Source organism: Phyllobates terribilis, unplaced genomic scaffold, assembly GCF_046119375.1.
Source record: "Phyllobates terribilis strain yellow unplaced genomic scaffold, ASM4611937v1 Scaffold_3__8_contigs__length_932513732, whole genome shotgun sequence".
Classification (NCBI taxonomy): Eukaryota; Metazoa; Chordata; class Amphibia; order Anura; family Dendrobatidae; genus Phyllobates; species Phyllobates terribilis.
The window spans coordinates 499647542-499664430 of record NW_027362763.1 but is presented as its reverse complement, the minus strand read 5'-3'; the positions used below and the strand labels follow the sequence as shown (position 1 = coordinate 499664430).

General features: G+C 46.0%; 1 protein-coding gene across 1 annotated transcript in view; it reads right to left on the bottom strand.

Moving 5' to 3' along the window:
* The window catches only part of HSF2 (heat shock transcription factor 2), a 30224-nt gene extending 13777 nt beyond the window's left edge, over nucleotides 1–16447 (bottom strand). Inside the window, exons 1-10 of the mRNA XM_073675947.1 lie at nucleotides 16210–16447; nucleotides 10363–10471; nucleotides 10032–10159; nucleotides 6060–6184; nucleotides 4539–4614; nucleotides 2466–2527; nucleotides 2309–2393; nucleotides 1692–1816; nucleotides 1335–1589; nucleotides 302–407 (exon numbers count right to left, since the gene is read on the bottom strand). Coding sequence (XP_073532048.1) covers nucleotides 302–407; nucleotides 1335–1589; nucleotides 1692–1816; nucleotides 2309–2393; nucleotides 2466–2527; nucleotides 4539–4614; nucleotides 6060–6184; nucleotides 10032–10159; nucleotides 10363–10471; nucleotides 16210–16302 — 1164 coding nt within the window. The 5' untranslated portion in view covers nucleotides 16303–16447. The remainder of the gene's footprint in view (nucleotides 1–301; nucleotides 408–1334; nucleotides 1590–1691; nucleotides 1817–2308; nucleotides 2394–2465; nucleotides 2528–4538; nucleotides 4615–6059; nucleotides 6185–10031; nucleotides 10160–10362; nucleotides 10472–16209) is intronic.
* Nucleotides 16448–16889: the final 442 nt, after the last annotated feature.

Sequence of the window (16889 nt, the reverse complement as noted above, 5' to 3'; positions counted from 1 at the left end):
ACCATGATCATGAGCAGTCTATTTAAACATTGTTAGAAATTTATAGCAGCATTTAAATAGTTTACAGCAGAGATAGTCCGTTCCAGACGCTGCTGAATGACACAAATAGCAACTATTTAACAACCAGAATCTACGCGCCCGAGTCCCCTCAACACATGGGCACCCCAGCGCTGACGTACATGTACATCATTTTGTGTTAAGGGATTAAAGATATTTTAATTTATATCCCCCCCAAGAAATGTTCTGTATTCTGGATATAATAAAATTGTACAAACTAAGCAAAATGGAAAAGTGTTCATACATCTACCAGCAGATCTCGGTCTATGCTGAACTGACGTCCTGATAGCAGCGCTTTGAAGTCATCTAATGTGCAGTCGATGCTATCGAGATAATCGATCAGTTCCACTCTGGAAAATGAGAGAAAATAACTTAACAGATCTGTACATGTAACAGCCTTGTGAAAACAACCTACCCTATAACCAAGGATCACTAGGAGCTGCAGTGTCTCTGTACATCACTTTGCTTTTAGATCCTATAACTAAATCACACCTGGGAGGTGTATAGTATCTATACAGAAAGAGCTAGGGGGCAAAACCCCACTATAAATGGCCCCTCACTAATAGGCCAATAACATATAATTGTTATGTAGTAAACTTAAAAGTCAATTGATTATTTTGTGGAGTATTTGTTAAAATAATCATCTTAAATTGCCCTGTATAATTCTATTGTTAGAGTCTGTACACAGATTGCTTATTCTTATACTGTCATTTGTGGGCAATTATAGGACCTATAAAACATTAACCATGCAGCACTTGCCACCCAACAGGTTTCACCGAAACAACATCATCAGGGGATGGGACAATGGCGCGAATCCCCTGATGACACTGTTGGGAAAAACATACAATAGCAGTTTGTGTAGTTAGGAAACTGTATGGAATTTTTAATGCAAGTACATTAGAAAATAGCTTTGATTAGGGGAGCAAATAAATAGGGATTTACAATGAAATTTACTTAGACTTCAGACCACCCCTTTAATTTTAACTGGCCTGTTAGAGAGCTGCCATTTCTAGTGGGGCTTTGCACCCTAGTCCTTTTGTATGCTTTTAGACCTCAGACAATGAAAATTGGGGGACAATGGGACCTCTATTCTAGCCAGAAAGAATATGGAGATTGTTGGAGGGCCAGGGCAACATTGGACAAAAAGCAACATGGGAAAAATAAGGCCAGATTAAAAAAAACAAACAGGAGTAAAAAAGCCAAATAAGAAATCGAGCTATTGGGCACTTTACAGCACTACAGTGACTAACACAGATCTATGGATTGGGAACACTTACTTTCCAAGTAGATTGATATTTTGGGAAATGACACCACTTTCATTAAGAATAGAATCCATAATGGTGAAGGGGTCTTCTGCGCTAAGTGAAGACTGGTTATTCAGCTGCAGAGGACCAGACATCAACGGGCTTGAAATGTCCTCACGGACTGGGCTTAACTGCCCAATTAGATGTGAGCTGTGATCCTGAACAACTGGGACATCTTCATCTTCGCTGTCATCCTCCACTATTACAACCTCGCGTGAAAGCTTACCGCTAGAAGGAACAAGGATTCAGATTTACATTTTTTTTTATATGCAATTAGTCATTGAACTAAAGCACCAAAAATGCTACAATTCCAAATATAAGAGGTCTTACTTTACTGTTTCAGAAGGACTGGCTGAATTTTCAGGGGCGGTGGAGGTTTTCTCTTGTTCTTCCATGTTGTCCGTTATGTCATAAATTACTATATCATCGGAAATCTCTTCTGTCCTATGTGGGACCTACAAAACAGGATGAGCCATTCAAAATGACAGGCTTTTTTCTGTCTCTTGGCCTTTCGTCAAGTCTTTGCTGTTGGCCACTGGAGTCTGACATTTCTCCTGTTTGATAAGAATGTAATCACTCTGTACAGCAGTCTATAATGCCTGTCAGAGCAACACAGGAAGGCCACGGCCCCACTATCAGTATTTGATCAGGATTTTTTCTCAGGAGTGGGAGCCAAAACCAGGAGTGGATGATAAATGCAGAATTGGTGACTTGTTTCTATTATATCTTTTCTCTGATCGTTCCTCACCTGGTTTTGGCTCCCACTGCTGAGAAAAAATACTGACCAAATACTGATAGTGGGGCCATGGGCGAAGGCATATATACGGCAGGGATCAGAAGTTGGTGGGAATGTATTGTATGGTGGGATTAGATGAGGATTTCTCAGACTGGCCATATCTGCTACATGAAAAGGGGCTGTGGGCTACTAAACTGTGTAAGATACTTACGTGGCGGTTGTCCGCTCCGGTTTCTTTAACCATTGTCTGTAGAATAGTGCCTTTAGGGGAACTTTTTGTGTTCAGAAGTAACGGCCTTCAGAATAGGAATAGAAAATATTAGTATCTGCTTGTTTCTTTGGGCCTAGAATGAACAAAATGTTCTTACTGTTTCCTCTTCAGACTCACTAGTCGGTTATTCTGCACCAAGGTCACAATGAACTGTACGATCTGAAAACAGAAAGAGAGGGAGAAAAGCACGAGTCTCATGGCAAACGGCTGAAAACAGGACTAGACCAGCCTGATCTACCTTCTGTACTAGGTGTGTAGTGACAGGAGGAACATTTTTATAGGTGTCATCTTAGATTATGACTAAACCCAAAACAATGGCACAACAGACTACACTGCCTAATATGTCTGATCATGGAATTGTAGACTCAATTCTAGGATGTTAAAAAGAGAACTTGTCAAGTTAAGAAAAGATCTGACCTGCAGGTAAGATGTTATAGAGCAGGGGCTGATCACATTGATAGACATTTTTGTGGAAAAGTTTCAGTAAACCTTGTCTTTTATTATTCAATGAAACCTTAGCAATCCAGCTAGTCACAACTAGCATAAGACGACCAGGATAGGACTGAGAACAGCAGAAGACAGCAACCAGTCAGGGAACATACCGCTCCAGGGGTGACAGACACTGGAGGAGTGCTTTAAAGAACACTTTAATTAAAGGGGTTGTTCACTATATGGACAACCCCTTCTGAATTACTATGTTCCCTCGTAAAAAGCCTGTACTCTCTTCCAGTGTTGGTGCTGGGTCTTCTGGGGATCTTAGCATTGTGAGCCCTTCAGCCAATCAGCGGCCGCTAATAGGCTTGATTTCTGGTGGAAGTCAGCAGCAGGAGATCTCGCTTCTTCCAGATGTCAGTATCATCCAAAGGAAGGGAAAAAGAAGTGGCTGCTGATTGGCTTAAGGGCTCGAAATGTCAAGATCCCCAGAAGACCCAGCACCAACACTGGAGGAGAGTACAGGCTGTTTTTATTTTACCTTGGTAAAATAGTAATTGAGAGAGGGTTGTCCAAATAGTGAACCAACCCTTTAAAAATTTGCCTAAACCTGTGTAAACGTTAGTGTAGTTAAGTGTTCTACACTCACCGATTGTTGTCTTATCCGATATTCAGCGCTGTTCTGGTTCTCTTCTGAGTCAAGTGACGGTCATGCAAACCACATTTCATCAGCAAATTATATTCGATTTTCTAGTGATTACCTCCCTAGACAATTAAAATGGCCGCAACCGTGTTCCACTGAGAGAAACCTGTCCTAGGATGTCCTTAGAACAGGGGCCTGTGAGCATGTGCAGTAGAATTTCTGTCCTTCATATCTAGGATGTACTCCACTAATGCTGGAAATACCAGAGGCGCTGAGGCGAGAGGGAGGCCGCTCGCGGCGCGGCCCACTACGGGCGCTGAGGCGAGAGGGAGGCCGCTCGCACCGCGGCCCACTACGGGCGCTGAGGCGAGAGGGAGGCCGCTCGCACCGCGGCCCACTACGGGCGCTGAGGCGAGAGGGAGGCCGCTCGCACCGCGGCCCACTACGGGCGCTGAGGCGAGAGGGAGGCCGCTCGCACCGCGGCCCACTACGGGCGCTGAGGCGAGAGGGAGGCCGCTCGCACCGCGGCCCACTACGGGCGCTGAGGCGAGAGGGAGGCCGCTCGCACCGCGGCCCACTACGGGCGCTGAGGCGAGAGGGAGGCCGCTCGCACCGCGGCCCACTACGGGCGCTGAGGCGAGAGGGAGGCCGCTCGCACCGCGGCCCACTACGGGCGCTGAGGCGAGAGGGAGGCCGCTCGCACCGCGGCCCACTACGGGCGCTGAGGCGAGAGGGAGGCCGCTCGCACCGCGGCCCACTACGGGCGCTGAGGCGAGAGGGAGGCCGCTCACTTGTGTGCTCTGTCTTTCTGAGTAACAATACAAGTATCACCAGGTCACAGGAGCGGAGCTTCCTACTGCACATGCTCACAGGCTCCTGTCCTAACCTTCTAGGACAGGTCTTCCTATCAGTGTAACAAGACAGCGGCCATTTTAATTCTATAGTGATCACCTCTAGACAAAATGAATGATTTGCTAATTAAATGTATTTCGATATATTTATAGATAATGACATTTCCTTTAGTTATTTGTATATAATTCTGGAGAAGCCCCGTTCATCCCATGAGACAAGCATGGAAGTAAAAGTAAGCCTTACCTTTCTAATAACTTGCTGCTGTTGAGAGTGCTGTGCACGAAGTTCTGAAATTTCTCTCCATAGTGCTTCATTTTCCCTGCACAGAAGATATGCCGACATGAGGACTACAGACGAATACGACTAATGGGGTACCAACATTCCCAATTGGTAATCCCAGACACCCCAGTAATAGTCACACGGGACCATTAATACGGCTGCATGACGACACCACTATGCAACCACTCTTACAACGTGACGTATAAACGGGACACAAATCCACATAAACCGTATAAAACCAGACAGCCAGAGTCCATGACAAACAGAGACCCCAAATGTTTTATTTCTGCAGTAATGCCACGCCATCCATGTATAAACCAGGTACATAAAGGTATTTTGTAATGCAGATACCTGCCCGGTCTCAGCGAGTTGCAAATCAAGCAGACATTTGTTAGCACCCTTTATACATTCGGCTGCATACATATCTAGCATTTAGATCCATTTCTCCTGGTACAAGCAGCCAAAAAGAATGACCGATACAGCTCAGCAGAGAAAGCACACAGCAGTGATGTGTATAGCTACCACCACCAGGGGGCATCAGAAGGCACATACATGAGACGGGACTACTTGTGAGAACTTCTGTATGAAGGGCTTCTGTGAGAACAAGGGGACGATTAGGGGAATGGGGGTAGGGGTGGCAAAGAGTACTGCCACGCTCACACGTCTAAGGTTGCAAAGCAATTGGCTCCTACATTTTGGAAAATTGACTGCAGAACTTGTGGCAGCATGTGATCACACCCGATCTACAGACTGTCACCATACAGCAGGTAATGAATGAATACAATATTAGGACTCTGGGCTTTAGAATAAAACTGGATAAAAACTCAAAATTGAAAGTTCATGAAATAACAAAGATAAAAATCACATCCCCAATTGGCTTTATAGGCCTTCAAGCATGTGCTTTCACCCAAGGTCACCTATGAGAATAAGTCTACAAAGCGGCCCCTCCAAACAATGCGAAAACTGCACAGTTTTAGGACAAAAGCAACCCCCGCAGTGCTATCGCAGGGGGTCCACAGGTTACTATGGCAACCAGATTCCTGACAAAGGCTAAGGAATATAGCAGACATGGAAGCCAATCAGATGCTGCCGGGGGATGGGCCCGATACATTAACTGTCCGTCAAGTACGGATAGATGAGATAATGCCTTGTACAACTTAGGTAGCACAGTGTATTAACAATCACATGTTCAAGTCCCCTTGAGGAACGAGTTAACAATAGCAAAAAAAAAAAAAAAAAAGGATTTAAAATCCCTAAAACAGCTTTAGCCAAAAAATAAAACCCATACAAAACAGCAACCCCCCCCCCAATTTGAAAAGGCAGCACCATGGCAATCAGACAGCAGCACCTATGTATTAGAGGACGAGCTGCACCCACCAACAGGAGAACTGCCCTTTCTTAGCAACTCTTCCCCTAAATATAGAGGAGGACCCATCCCATGATATCCACAAAGTCTTTACAGTCTACAGTTCTAGGGCAAATTACCTTTTCAGGGTGAATAATCGGGAGTCAATAGTGTCTTGTTTGACTTGAACTTTAGCCGCGCTGTTCAGGATTTTGGATATATCTTCCTGTCTCACCTTTGCCTCTTCAGGTCGTGCAGAGGATACCTAGCAAAGTACAAAATACCCAGATGTGATTATATATAGAAGGATGGCAGAGAAAAGTAATGTCCTTGTACAGCACACAGCACATGTGCAATATCTGCAGTGCTAAGTAAGCTATGAGAACACTCAGCCATTCATTATACAGCACTGATCAGCTGTGCCGCTGCAGCTCCAATATCTGCAGATACTGCACAGCAAGCGAAGGGTTACAATCACTTTAAAAGCTTACATGGTGTTCTTTACCATCCCATCACTCCACTGACTTTTCACAGAAGTTCACTGCTATGTATAGCACAAGCGATCAGATGATTGCAGCTTCAAGTCCCTTAAGGGGACTATTAAATACAGTAGAAAGCTTAAAAAAAATATAAAATAAAAAATAAACCGCACAACAAAGTTCAAAGCGCTCTCTTTTTGCAACACTGAAAACAAAATAAATATCCGATCAAAATAAAAATGAATTTAAAGAGAAGCGGAAAAAAAAATAAAAAATGGATACGCCAGAATAATTTTTTTGTTGGCTGCCACAACATTGCAATGAAAGGTGATCAAAACATTGTATCTACGCCAGTATAGTTTCAGTAAAAACGTCCAGCTCAGGGCACAAAAAATAAGCACACTCACAGCCCCAGATCCCGAAAAACTAAGACGCTTTTTTCATACAAAAATTCCAATTTTTTTCTTCCACCACTTTATATGTGTATATATACATACACACATAGTCCAGGTCTGGGATGAGATCCCACAGGAGACCATCCGCAACCTCATCTGGAGCATGCCCAGGCGTTGTAGGGAGGTCATACAGGCACGTGGAGGCCACACACAATACTGAGCCTCATCAGGAGCATGCCCAGGCGTTGTAGGGAGGTCATACAGGCACGTGGAGGCCACACACAATACTGAGCCTCATCAGGAGCATGCCCAGACGTTGTAGGGAGGTCATACAGGCACGTGGAGGTCACACATAATATTGAGCCTCATTTTGACTTGTTTTAAGGACATTACATCAAAGTTGGATCAGCCTGTAGTGTGCTTTTCCATTTTAATTTTGGTGGTGGCTCCAAATCCAGGCCTCCATTGGTTAATAAATTTGATTTCCATTGATTATTTTTGTGTGATTTTGTTGTCAGCGCATTCAACTTTGTACAGAACAAAGTATTCAATGAGAATATTTCATTCGTTCAGATCTAGGATGTGGTATTTGACTGTTCCCTTTATTTTTTTGAGCAGTGTATATACTATGTCTGGTATCTGCATGCTTGTACTAACCTGGAGAATCATACTGCCAAATCAGTTTTACCGTATAGTGAACATGGTAAATAAGAAACCCAAAAAGCATTTGTGGAATTGCACTCTTTTCACCGCACTAGGATTTTTTTCCCTATTTTTCAGTGTATACAATATAGTAAAATGAATGGTGTCATTCAAAAATGAAACTTGTCCTGGCTATATTGGTGGAAAAATAAAAAAAAGTTATGGCTCTTGGAAGAAGGGGAGGAAAAAAAATAAAATAAATTCTGGGGTTAATTTCTCTGGCACTACATAATACCAGAAGCTTTCATCTAAAGATGTGTGTACAGAACATCGGTTTAAGGCAGGTCAGCTGTGAAACGGGCCTGAAGAAAAGGAACACCCACATCAAGTGGTTCAATTTATTTTACAGTATTTATATTTTGATAGATCAAGGACACTGATACCAAATCAGTATATTTTTACATTTTACATTGTGAGGGTATGTGCACACGATGCAGAAATGAAGCAGAAAATTTCTGCATAATTTCTGCATCTCCCTGGCAGAAAAAACGCATGCAGATTGTGCATGCGTTTTTCCTGCGGATTCACATCCGTTTCCGCATGCGGGTTGACAAGCGCTTTCCAGGCTATTTTAGCATCACCTGGAAAGTGCTTAGGTCACACTATATAAATCCATGCAACCGGCATGGATTTATATAGTGTGACCTGAGAGAGTGGTAAAAATAAAAAAATAAATGTATACTTTACCCTCTGATGGCCCGCGCTGTCCTGCTCAATCCGTTCTCCCTCGCCGGCAACTTTGAATTGAAAGACCTGCAGACGTCAGCGTCACGCGACCCGTCACATGACTCTGAAGTCAGCGCAGGTCCTTCAACTCACTGCAAAGTGCCGGGAACCAAGCAGGAGCGGTGCGCGGGCCGACAGAAGGTAAGTATACATTTATTTTTTATTTTATTCTTTTTTTACAGCTTTTTTAATGGTACCTGGGTCCGGAGGAGACTCTCCTCTCCTCCACACTCGGGTACCATCCGCACATTAGAACGTGCCAATAACGCAAGTATAAATGCAGTCTTGCAGAATTGGCGCGTTCTAATGCAAGTCAATGGCGGCGAAAACGCCGTGTTTACACAAAATTAATTGACATGCTGCGGATTTTTGAGCGCAGCGTTTACGCTGCGGAAAAATCCGCATCATGGGCACAGCACATGCGGATTTCAATTGGGGAACATTGCTGCCCTTCTACCATGCGTTTTTAATGAGTTTCCGCAACTGCAAAAACGCCGCGGAAACGCATTAAAAACGCATCGTGTGAACTCAGCCTTTTAAGGCCGAATTGGGCCTAATCCTTAAAATGGGGTGGTCCGGCACCTAAAATGTCCTTTCTAAATATCTATTTTTACACTCCAGACACTTTTGTAATTAGCTTTATTACAGTGCCCTATACTTTCCCCTATATAATCTCTAAATGTGTTTCTTTACTGCACTCCCATGGTATTTTGTTTGAGAGGCGTCTCAAACAGGAATTCACGGGAAGCTGGGGCTGCACTCACTCCCTGCAGCGTCCATCACCCCTCCTGGAACAGGAGTCATCAGTGGACTGTGCAGCAGTTACTACAGTTTCTTGCATCGTTGCCCTCTGAAGAAGTCTTGATCTTGAGTGATAAGATGCTGTGGGAGAGGCGAGTGCAGCCCCTGCTTTCTGCTTCTAACTGTGAAACAAGATCTTGTCAGTGGGGCAAAAAATTAAAGCATTGAGTGAGCTCCTAGCATCACCCTCAAATAAATCATTAGGGGGGTGCTGGTGTCACTTCTATCATTGCCCCTGATGACATCCTGTTCCACAAGGACCGATAAACACTGCAGAAAAGGGAGTGCAGCCCCAGCCTCCTGTCATATCATGTTTTTAGACTTCTCTCAAACAAAACGTCCCAGGAAGGGACGTAAAAAAAAAAAAAAAAAAAGAGAAAAAAAAGGGATTAGCTAGATAGGGAGAAGAATAGGGTATTATGTAATAAAGATAACTAGAAAAAAGGTATTCGGGTGTAAAGACAGAAATTTAGAAAGGACATTTAAGGTGCCAGGCTAACCCTTTAAGGGCTCTCACAAAGACCTGTCATAGATCAAACTGGAACCCATAGACATTATGCCAGTATCTATATGGGTGATCTTGTATAGCAGGTGTTTGGAATTTTTCTGCCAATGGCCATTTGGATATTTATACCATCCTTACAAGCCATACAAATTGTGCACCAAGTCCACCCTGATGCTGGCACTGGTGTTGAGATATAATCAATCACTGCACACGCTTCAGCGTTCAGTAGTGAATACTGCATACGTGTGTTCACAGAGAAAGAAACTAATGGGCGGGCGGCCGGCAAAATACAGCAGCAGACTCAAGCTCTGCGGTCCGTGGGAATCTGCCCAGTGGCCGGATAAAGGGTCAACGAGGGACGTAAATAGCCCGTGGGCCTGAGGGTTCCCCACCCCTGCTGTATAGCTTCCCCTGGCAATACCAGCTAATTACCAGGTGTTTCAGCAGACTGGAAGGTGGGAGCGTTGGAATCACTGATAAGAATGAAAGAAATCAGAGTCTTACCTTCCTCTTTATGTTCTCTAATAACTCGTCTTGCCCCTGGATGAAGAAAGGATGTTGAAATTCCACTGGTCCGTCCCTCTCCTGCTTTACAATCCCAGAGTCCACATGAACCACCTTCCTGAAACCATCTGTATGGGAGAGAGGGAGGAACAATGCACAAGGACAAACTGATAATCAGGTACTGGAAAGATTTTCTTATATACATAGATACACATCTAGACACAAAGAGGTGCACTTCTAGGTCTCATCATGGTCCTCTCATTTTACCTGCCCCATTCTGCTTACGCCAGACCACCACCATCATCATACACTGGGATTTCATTAGACTTACACATATTCAGCTGTCTCACAAAGCTGGCCATGTTATTGTGTTTGAAGTACTTGGGCAGGATTTCCTTTGCAAACCGTTGTTCATCAAGGACCAAAAAACTCTGGCCGTTCTGAAAAAAGATAAAATAAAAGTATTATTAGCAAAGATGACAGCAGTGTACACAGCATACCCGTGTTTTTGTGCAAAAACTGTAGAAAAGCATAGTCCTGCTGCCCTCATTACCCACACAATAAAGCTGCTATTGAGGGTGGGACACCGGTCTAATATGGCCAGGAACAACTCCAGGTTATAAAGCTCTCCAACTTGCTATCCACTATTCTGCCAGCATTATAGGGGCCTAGACCTCCTTTCTAGCAAGCATTTCCCTTACCAAGGTCTAGGGCTTGTGTGCCTGAACTGAAAGCCCACATCTGTTATACCTGTAAGCAGTTTGATGAAACAGCAGAGCAAGGGAGGAGAGGGTGGGGGAGGGGAAAGGGGGTAGACACCCAAACCCCCTTTCAGTACTTCATCTCATCGTATGCAGCTTGTGAACAGCACTTGAGACATTTTTCAGGGGTTGACCATATAATTTTAAGTGATGCAATAATCAAATCTGGAGAATCACCATCTATCAAATGAGATCAAACTGTCATGTACACTGCCCATTAAAGGGAACCTGACAAATTGCATATGTGGCCCCATGTGTGGACACCATGATATAGGACATGTGTTAGAAGACTCAGCAAGAATCTGCTCTACTGCTGCCCTATAACATGCGTTGTACATAAAGGACTTTACACTTTCCTGTAATCACACCCACTCTTCGCAGGTCTCCTTTGTAGGTGCATATAGATGAATCACAGAAGAAAAACAAAACAAACTTTGCTTATGAAAACGAGCTTGAAAGTGCCTTGAGGTCCATCCAATGTGTGGCAAGGGCTCTTCACAATGAGCCCTCGCGGGCAGGGTCCTCTCCTCCTGTACCAGTCTGACTTGTATTATTAAAGATTATTGGACTTGTTTTTTTTATCATGTTTAGCCCTTTTCACATGTAAAGAGTCATGGAATAAATGGCACAATAATAATGCCCAGACTAAAGCATCTCATTTTTCAACAGTTTTGTCCTTTGCGGGCTCTTTAATTTTCTCTTGCCTCTGAGATGGTGGATGGAGATTTGTTGCTATGGTGTCTCCTATACACAACACACAGACAATGAGAGTTCCTGCTCTCCTGTTTCTAACTATTATATGTTCAAAAGCCGCATCAGTACTGAGCAGTGTAGCTGTGAATCCAGCACTGGGGTGAGAAACACTTACTAGACAGAAATTACATGGGTGTGTGTCTAACTGTCTCACACTCTGTCCCTTCCTTCCCCGGCATGTACTATATGTAACTGATCTAATGGCAGTCAGCATTGTCTTTACAAAAATGGATTTGAGCTTTTAACCCCACCCTCAGCACCTGTGTATGCTGTAAATAGGCAGAAAGCTGGCGTTTAATAGAGGAGGTGGGGTTAAAAACTACATGGCAGACTTCTAGTGATAAAATTACTGATTATCAAAAACTACAGCAAGCAGCTCAATAAGTGACCGCTGGAATCAGGGTCTGGATTAACATGCCGCTCTCAGATCAGATGGCAAAAACCTGGTGACCAATTCCTTTTAAGGGATGGTATAGCCTATGTATTATCTACTAGAAGGAAAATCCTTTAGGCCAAGTTCAGATGATGAGTATTTGATGTTTTTTTTCTGATCCATATTTCCACAGAAAAAAAAACAAACAGCACCTTCTGTCCCAGCACTGCTTTTTTTTTTATATAAGGGAACCAATCAGCTCAAAATGCCATTGACCTGCAGATATAGGGTCAATCTGTAGGCAAAGGACATTACAGTGCAGCAGCACATTTCCTCCTGAGCGCTGCCAATGTTTAGTAATACACGGAACGGTTAGTCACTGCTCACCATATGCCCTGGTATTGACAGCTGGCTGTGCACAGATGAGCTGGCTGTGTTCAGCTGCCGCTCACAGCATATCACTGGAGGAGCCCTGTATAGTGCCCCCATGACAAAGCAGGTGGCTCGTGGGAGAAGTCAATTTTTCCTGGTAGCCACACAGACACGCCACGCCACTTAAATGAAATGCAAAAAAAAAAAATGCGCATGCGTTTATGGTATTTACACAGCAAGAATCACATTGAAAACACATGTAATCCGCACATGACTTTAGCAGTAGTTTGATTAACACCAAGTAACAAGAAGCAGCCAAAGCAGTTTTATTTGCAACATGACATACCAAAAAGACAAAAAAACAGGCTAGAGAAAGACAAAAACTACAACTCATCAGGACCTTAGCCTCAGAGCCCTTTCCCATAAGTGATTTTTCTAGGAAAAAACAGTCAAGTTTCATCAATCTTTTTTAATCAGTTTCATTACAGCCTATTACATCTACATATTGGGATAGGATCTTGGAGATGGGACTATCCCTTTAACAGAACTGCCAAGTCTGAACATGTGCACAGGAATATCGTTTAGACATTGCTGTGCACCATGTTCATTAGAAATGTAGTATAGTTCTTCTGATCCGCCATGTCACTTACCTTATGTAGGCCATTGCAGTAGCTGAGGTATCCATGGTTACAACCACAGCTAACCAACTGTCACTATACGAGTCGTTACCATGGATACCTAAGCTACTGCAATGCCCTGCACATGGGGTAAGCAACAAATCAGAAGAACTATACCACATTTCTAGTTGAAGGTATTTGCTAATATTATTACGCATTGGGATAGGATCTTGGAGATAGGAATACCTCTAACTGCTTCATAGTTCAGAGATTGAAGCAGTAAACAAATTAAATGCTCACTCTATTCTTTAAAGTATGGCGTAAAAGACACCGATGTCGGAGCCGCCCAAAGTACGGCCGAAAAATCAGCAGCTTAGCCGCTTCAGGAGAGTGACAGCCGGCATTTTCCAGTAGCGGCTTAGTCTGGGAAAGCTCAGCTGGTGTGCCGGCATGTAAGAGAAGCCATGTGCACATACCCTAACAGTTTGGTCAGAGTTAAAAGTATTTCTCGAAGGAAAGGGGTAGGGGGGTGGAGAGGGGAAAAAAAAGAAACATTGATGTAGGATTGTCAAGCTTTATCAAACAGCTGTGAAAAAGGACGGCATCCAAGTGCTGTCCAATTTTTTGTTAGACTTGCATTGGAGAGTTTGATCGGCCACTTGACCAATATATTAGACAGGTCTCCATGCAGACCAGGGTAAGAAAAAACAGACATGTCAATTGTGACATTGGACCAAAGTGCTGGATGAATAAAAACAAAACAAAAACAAACTGATCAAGACCTCCACACCGGACCGGCACCCCTCTTAGCCCTGTGTTCCCCATCGGTCTCCTGACAATCAATGCTGTGTGACTGGCTAACACAAATCTGATAACAGCATGGAACAGTAACTTGCTGCAGCGGCCATGCGACATTATGTCAGGAGACCGGTGGGGGACGCAGCAGAGCTGAGCCAATCCAGGACACAAGTATTGAGGGTCTTTATGCAGCACCATGGGGCCATTAAGGGATTGTCTAAGTGGATCACCCCTTTATGCATTACACAATGTGTATTCAGTGTCCGATGCCAGCTGTTACAAACCCGCAAATAGCATGGCAACATTCAGAAAGCATGCCATCAGACATGATGGGGTGTAGCTGGTCTCCGCTAGTGTGAGACAAGATGGGGACCACCAGGATGGGGCCCATTACTAGATGTTTGCCAGAATTACTAGAGGGTGCTAATTGTAATGCAATATTACTGTATGTGGCCAATTGGAGAAAACAATTGTAAAAATAAAAAAATTAAAAAAGCATGAAAAAATATTTTGCCACCAAGAATGCTGTTTTATATATAAACTAAATTAAACAGAAAAAGTGCACGTTTATTATCGCCACATCCGTAACGACCCAAGCTATAAAAAAAATAAAATTAACGCGGCAAAAATGGTCAGATGGTGTATACAAAAAAAAAAATCGTATCACTAAAATTGTCACTTTGACCTGCAAAGAATGCGGCCCCCCAAATTCAAATTTTTTCCATGTGAGGCCCATATACCCAGCCGAGTTTGAGACCCCTGCCATAGAGTGACCGGTCACTTATGTCATAGGCAGCAGGGATGATCAGCGGGGCAGCCATCACCCCATAGAGTGACAGGTCACTTCTGTCAGCCTGCTGTGGTGGTCAGCGGGGCAGCCATCACCCCGTACAGTGACTGGTCACTTCTGTCAGACTACTGTGTTGGCGGGGCAGCCATCACCCCGTACAGTGACTGGTCATAGGCTGCAGTGGTGGTCGGCGGGGCAGCCATCACCCCGTACAGTGACTGGTCATAGGCTGCAGTGGTGGTCGGCGGGGCAGCCATCACCCCGTACAGTGACTGGTCATAGGCTGCAGTGGTGGTCGGCGGGGCAGCCATCACCCCGTACAGTGACTGGTCATAGGCTGCAGTGGTGGTCGGCGGGGCAGCCATCACCCCGTACAGTGACTGGTCATAGGCTGCAGTGGTGGTCGGCGCGGCAGCCATCACCCCGTACAGTGACTGGTCATAGGCTGCAGTGGTGGTCGGCGGGGCAGCCATCACCCCGTACAGTGACTGGTCATAGGCTGCAGTGGTGATCGGAGGGGCAGCCATCACCCCGTACAGTGACTGGTCATAGGCTGCAGTGGTGGTCGGCGGGGCAGCCATCACCCCGTACAGTGACTGGTCATAGGCTGCAGTGGTGGTCGGCGGGGCAGCCATCACCCCGTACAGTGACTGGTCATAGGCTGCAGTGGTGATCGGAGGGGCAGCCATCACCCCGTACAGTGACTGGTCATAGGCTGCAGTGGTGATCGGAGGGGCAGCCATCACCCCGTACAGTGACTGGTCATAGGCTGCAGTGGTGATCGGAGGGGCAGCCATCACCCCGTACAGTGACTGGTCATAGGCTGCAGTGGTGATCGGAGGGGCAGCCATCACCCCGTACAGTGACTGGTCATAGGCTGCAGTGGTGATCGGAGGGGCAGCCATCACCCCGTACAGTGACTGGTCATAGACTGCAGTGGTGGTCGGCGGGGCAGCCATCACCCCATAGTGGCCGGTCACTTCTGTCAGACTGCTGTGGTGGTCGGAGGGGCAGCCATCACCCCGTACAGTGACTGGTCATAGGCTGCAGTGGTATCGGAGGGGCAGCCATCACCCCGTACAGTGACTGGTCATAGGCTGCAGTGGTGGTCGGCGGGGCAGCCATCACCCCATAGTGGCCGGTCACTTCTGTCAGACTGCTGTGGTGGTCGGAGGGGCAGCCATCACCCCGTACAGTGACTGGTCATAGGCTGCAGTGGTATCGGAGGGGCAGCCATCACCCCGTACAGTGACTGGTCATAGGCTGCAGTGGTATCGGAGGGGCAGCCATCACCCCGTACAGTGACTGGTCATAGGCTGCAGTGGTGGTCGGCGGGGCAGCCATCACCCCATAGTGGCCGGTCACTTCTGTCAGACTGCTGTGGTGGTCGGAGGGGCAGCCATCACCCCGTACAGTGACTGGTCATAGGCTGCAGTGGTGATCGGAGGGGCAGCCATCAGACGGGAGGTGCCCGGGGCTCCGCTCTCCGCCGCTGTGGGCGCAGTAATCCGGCGCAGGCCTGGTGCACACTGTATATGGCGCGCAGTGCGCTCAGCGGCTTATTATAGGCTGGGCCTACGGGACCGTACCACGGGCTTGCCTGGAGGAACAGTACAGGCAGCACACGGGCCTGGACAAGGCGGTGCCATCATGACAGCCCAGGGCCGCTGCCACAATATGGCAGCCGTGCCACCTCCGCGCACAAGGCGAGTACCTGGCTCCAAGTTATGAACTCGTTGGTGTCGGCATCCTCCACCAGGGTCCACAGCTTGCTCAGGAACGCCGGCACGTTGGAGTTCTGCTTCATTGTCCCGATGTCCGACGAGAAGTAAACACAATGTCGCCCAGAGAATGAGTGAAGTAGAATATCGTTGTGCGCCTGCGCGAACTCTCGACCTCCGCGACCATCCACTGCCAGGAACCACGCCCATTTGTGCTGACGCAACGACCTGACACTGGATAGAAAGAGGAGACAGTCTGGGCCAGAGCTCCGCCTTATATAACGAGCGCAGCCTCACGTGGAGGCACAGGTGGGGGGAGGGCTCTGAGCGGCTGCCGCAAGTGATTGGACAGCTGGAGTTCACACAGGAGTGTTGCTGGCCAATCAAATAGCTGAAACTGGTTCAGGAAAGCAGGCAGTCCAGCACTGCGCATGTGCATGTGTGCGCTGCATGGCATGTTGCTTCTTAGTGCTCGGCTACCTGACTGGAGTGGATGGCTAGTAGTCCTATTCACATAAGACCAGGGCACGACCGTGTAACCTACTGGCAGATTTATCTAAGGAATCTTTTCCACATAGCAACCAATCACAAAGAAGCGTTCACTTTACCAGAGTTGTGGAAAGTGAAAGCTACGCTGAGCGGTTGCTATGGTAATGAAGCGGAAACCTATATG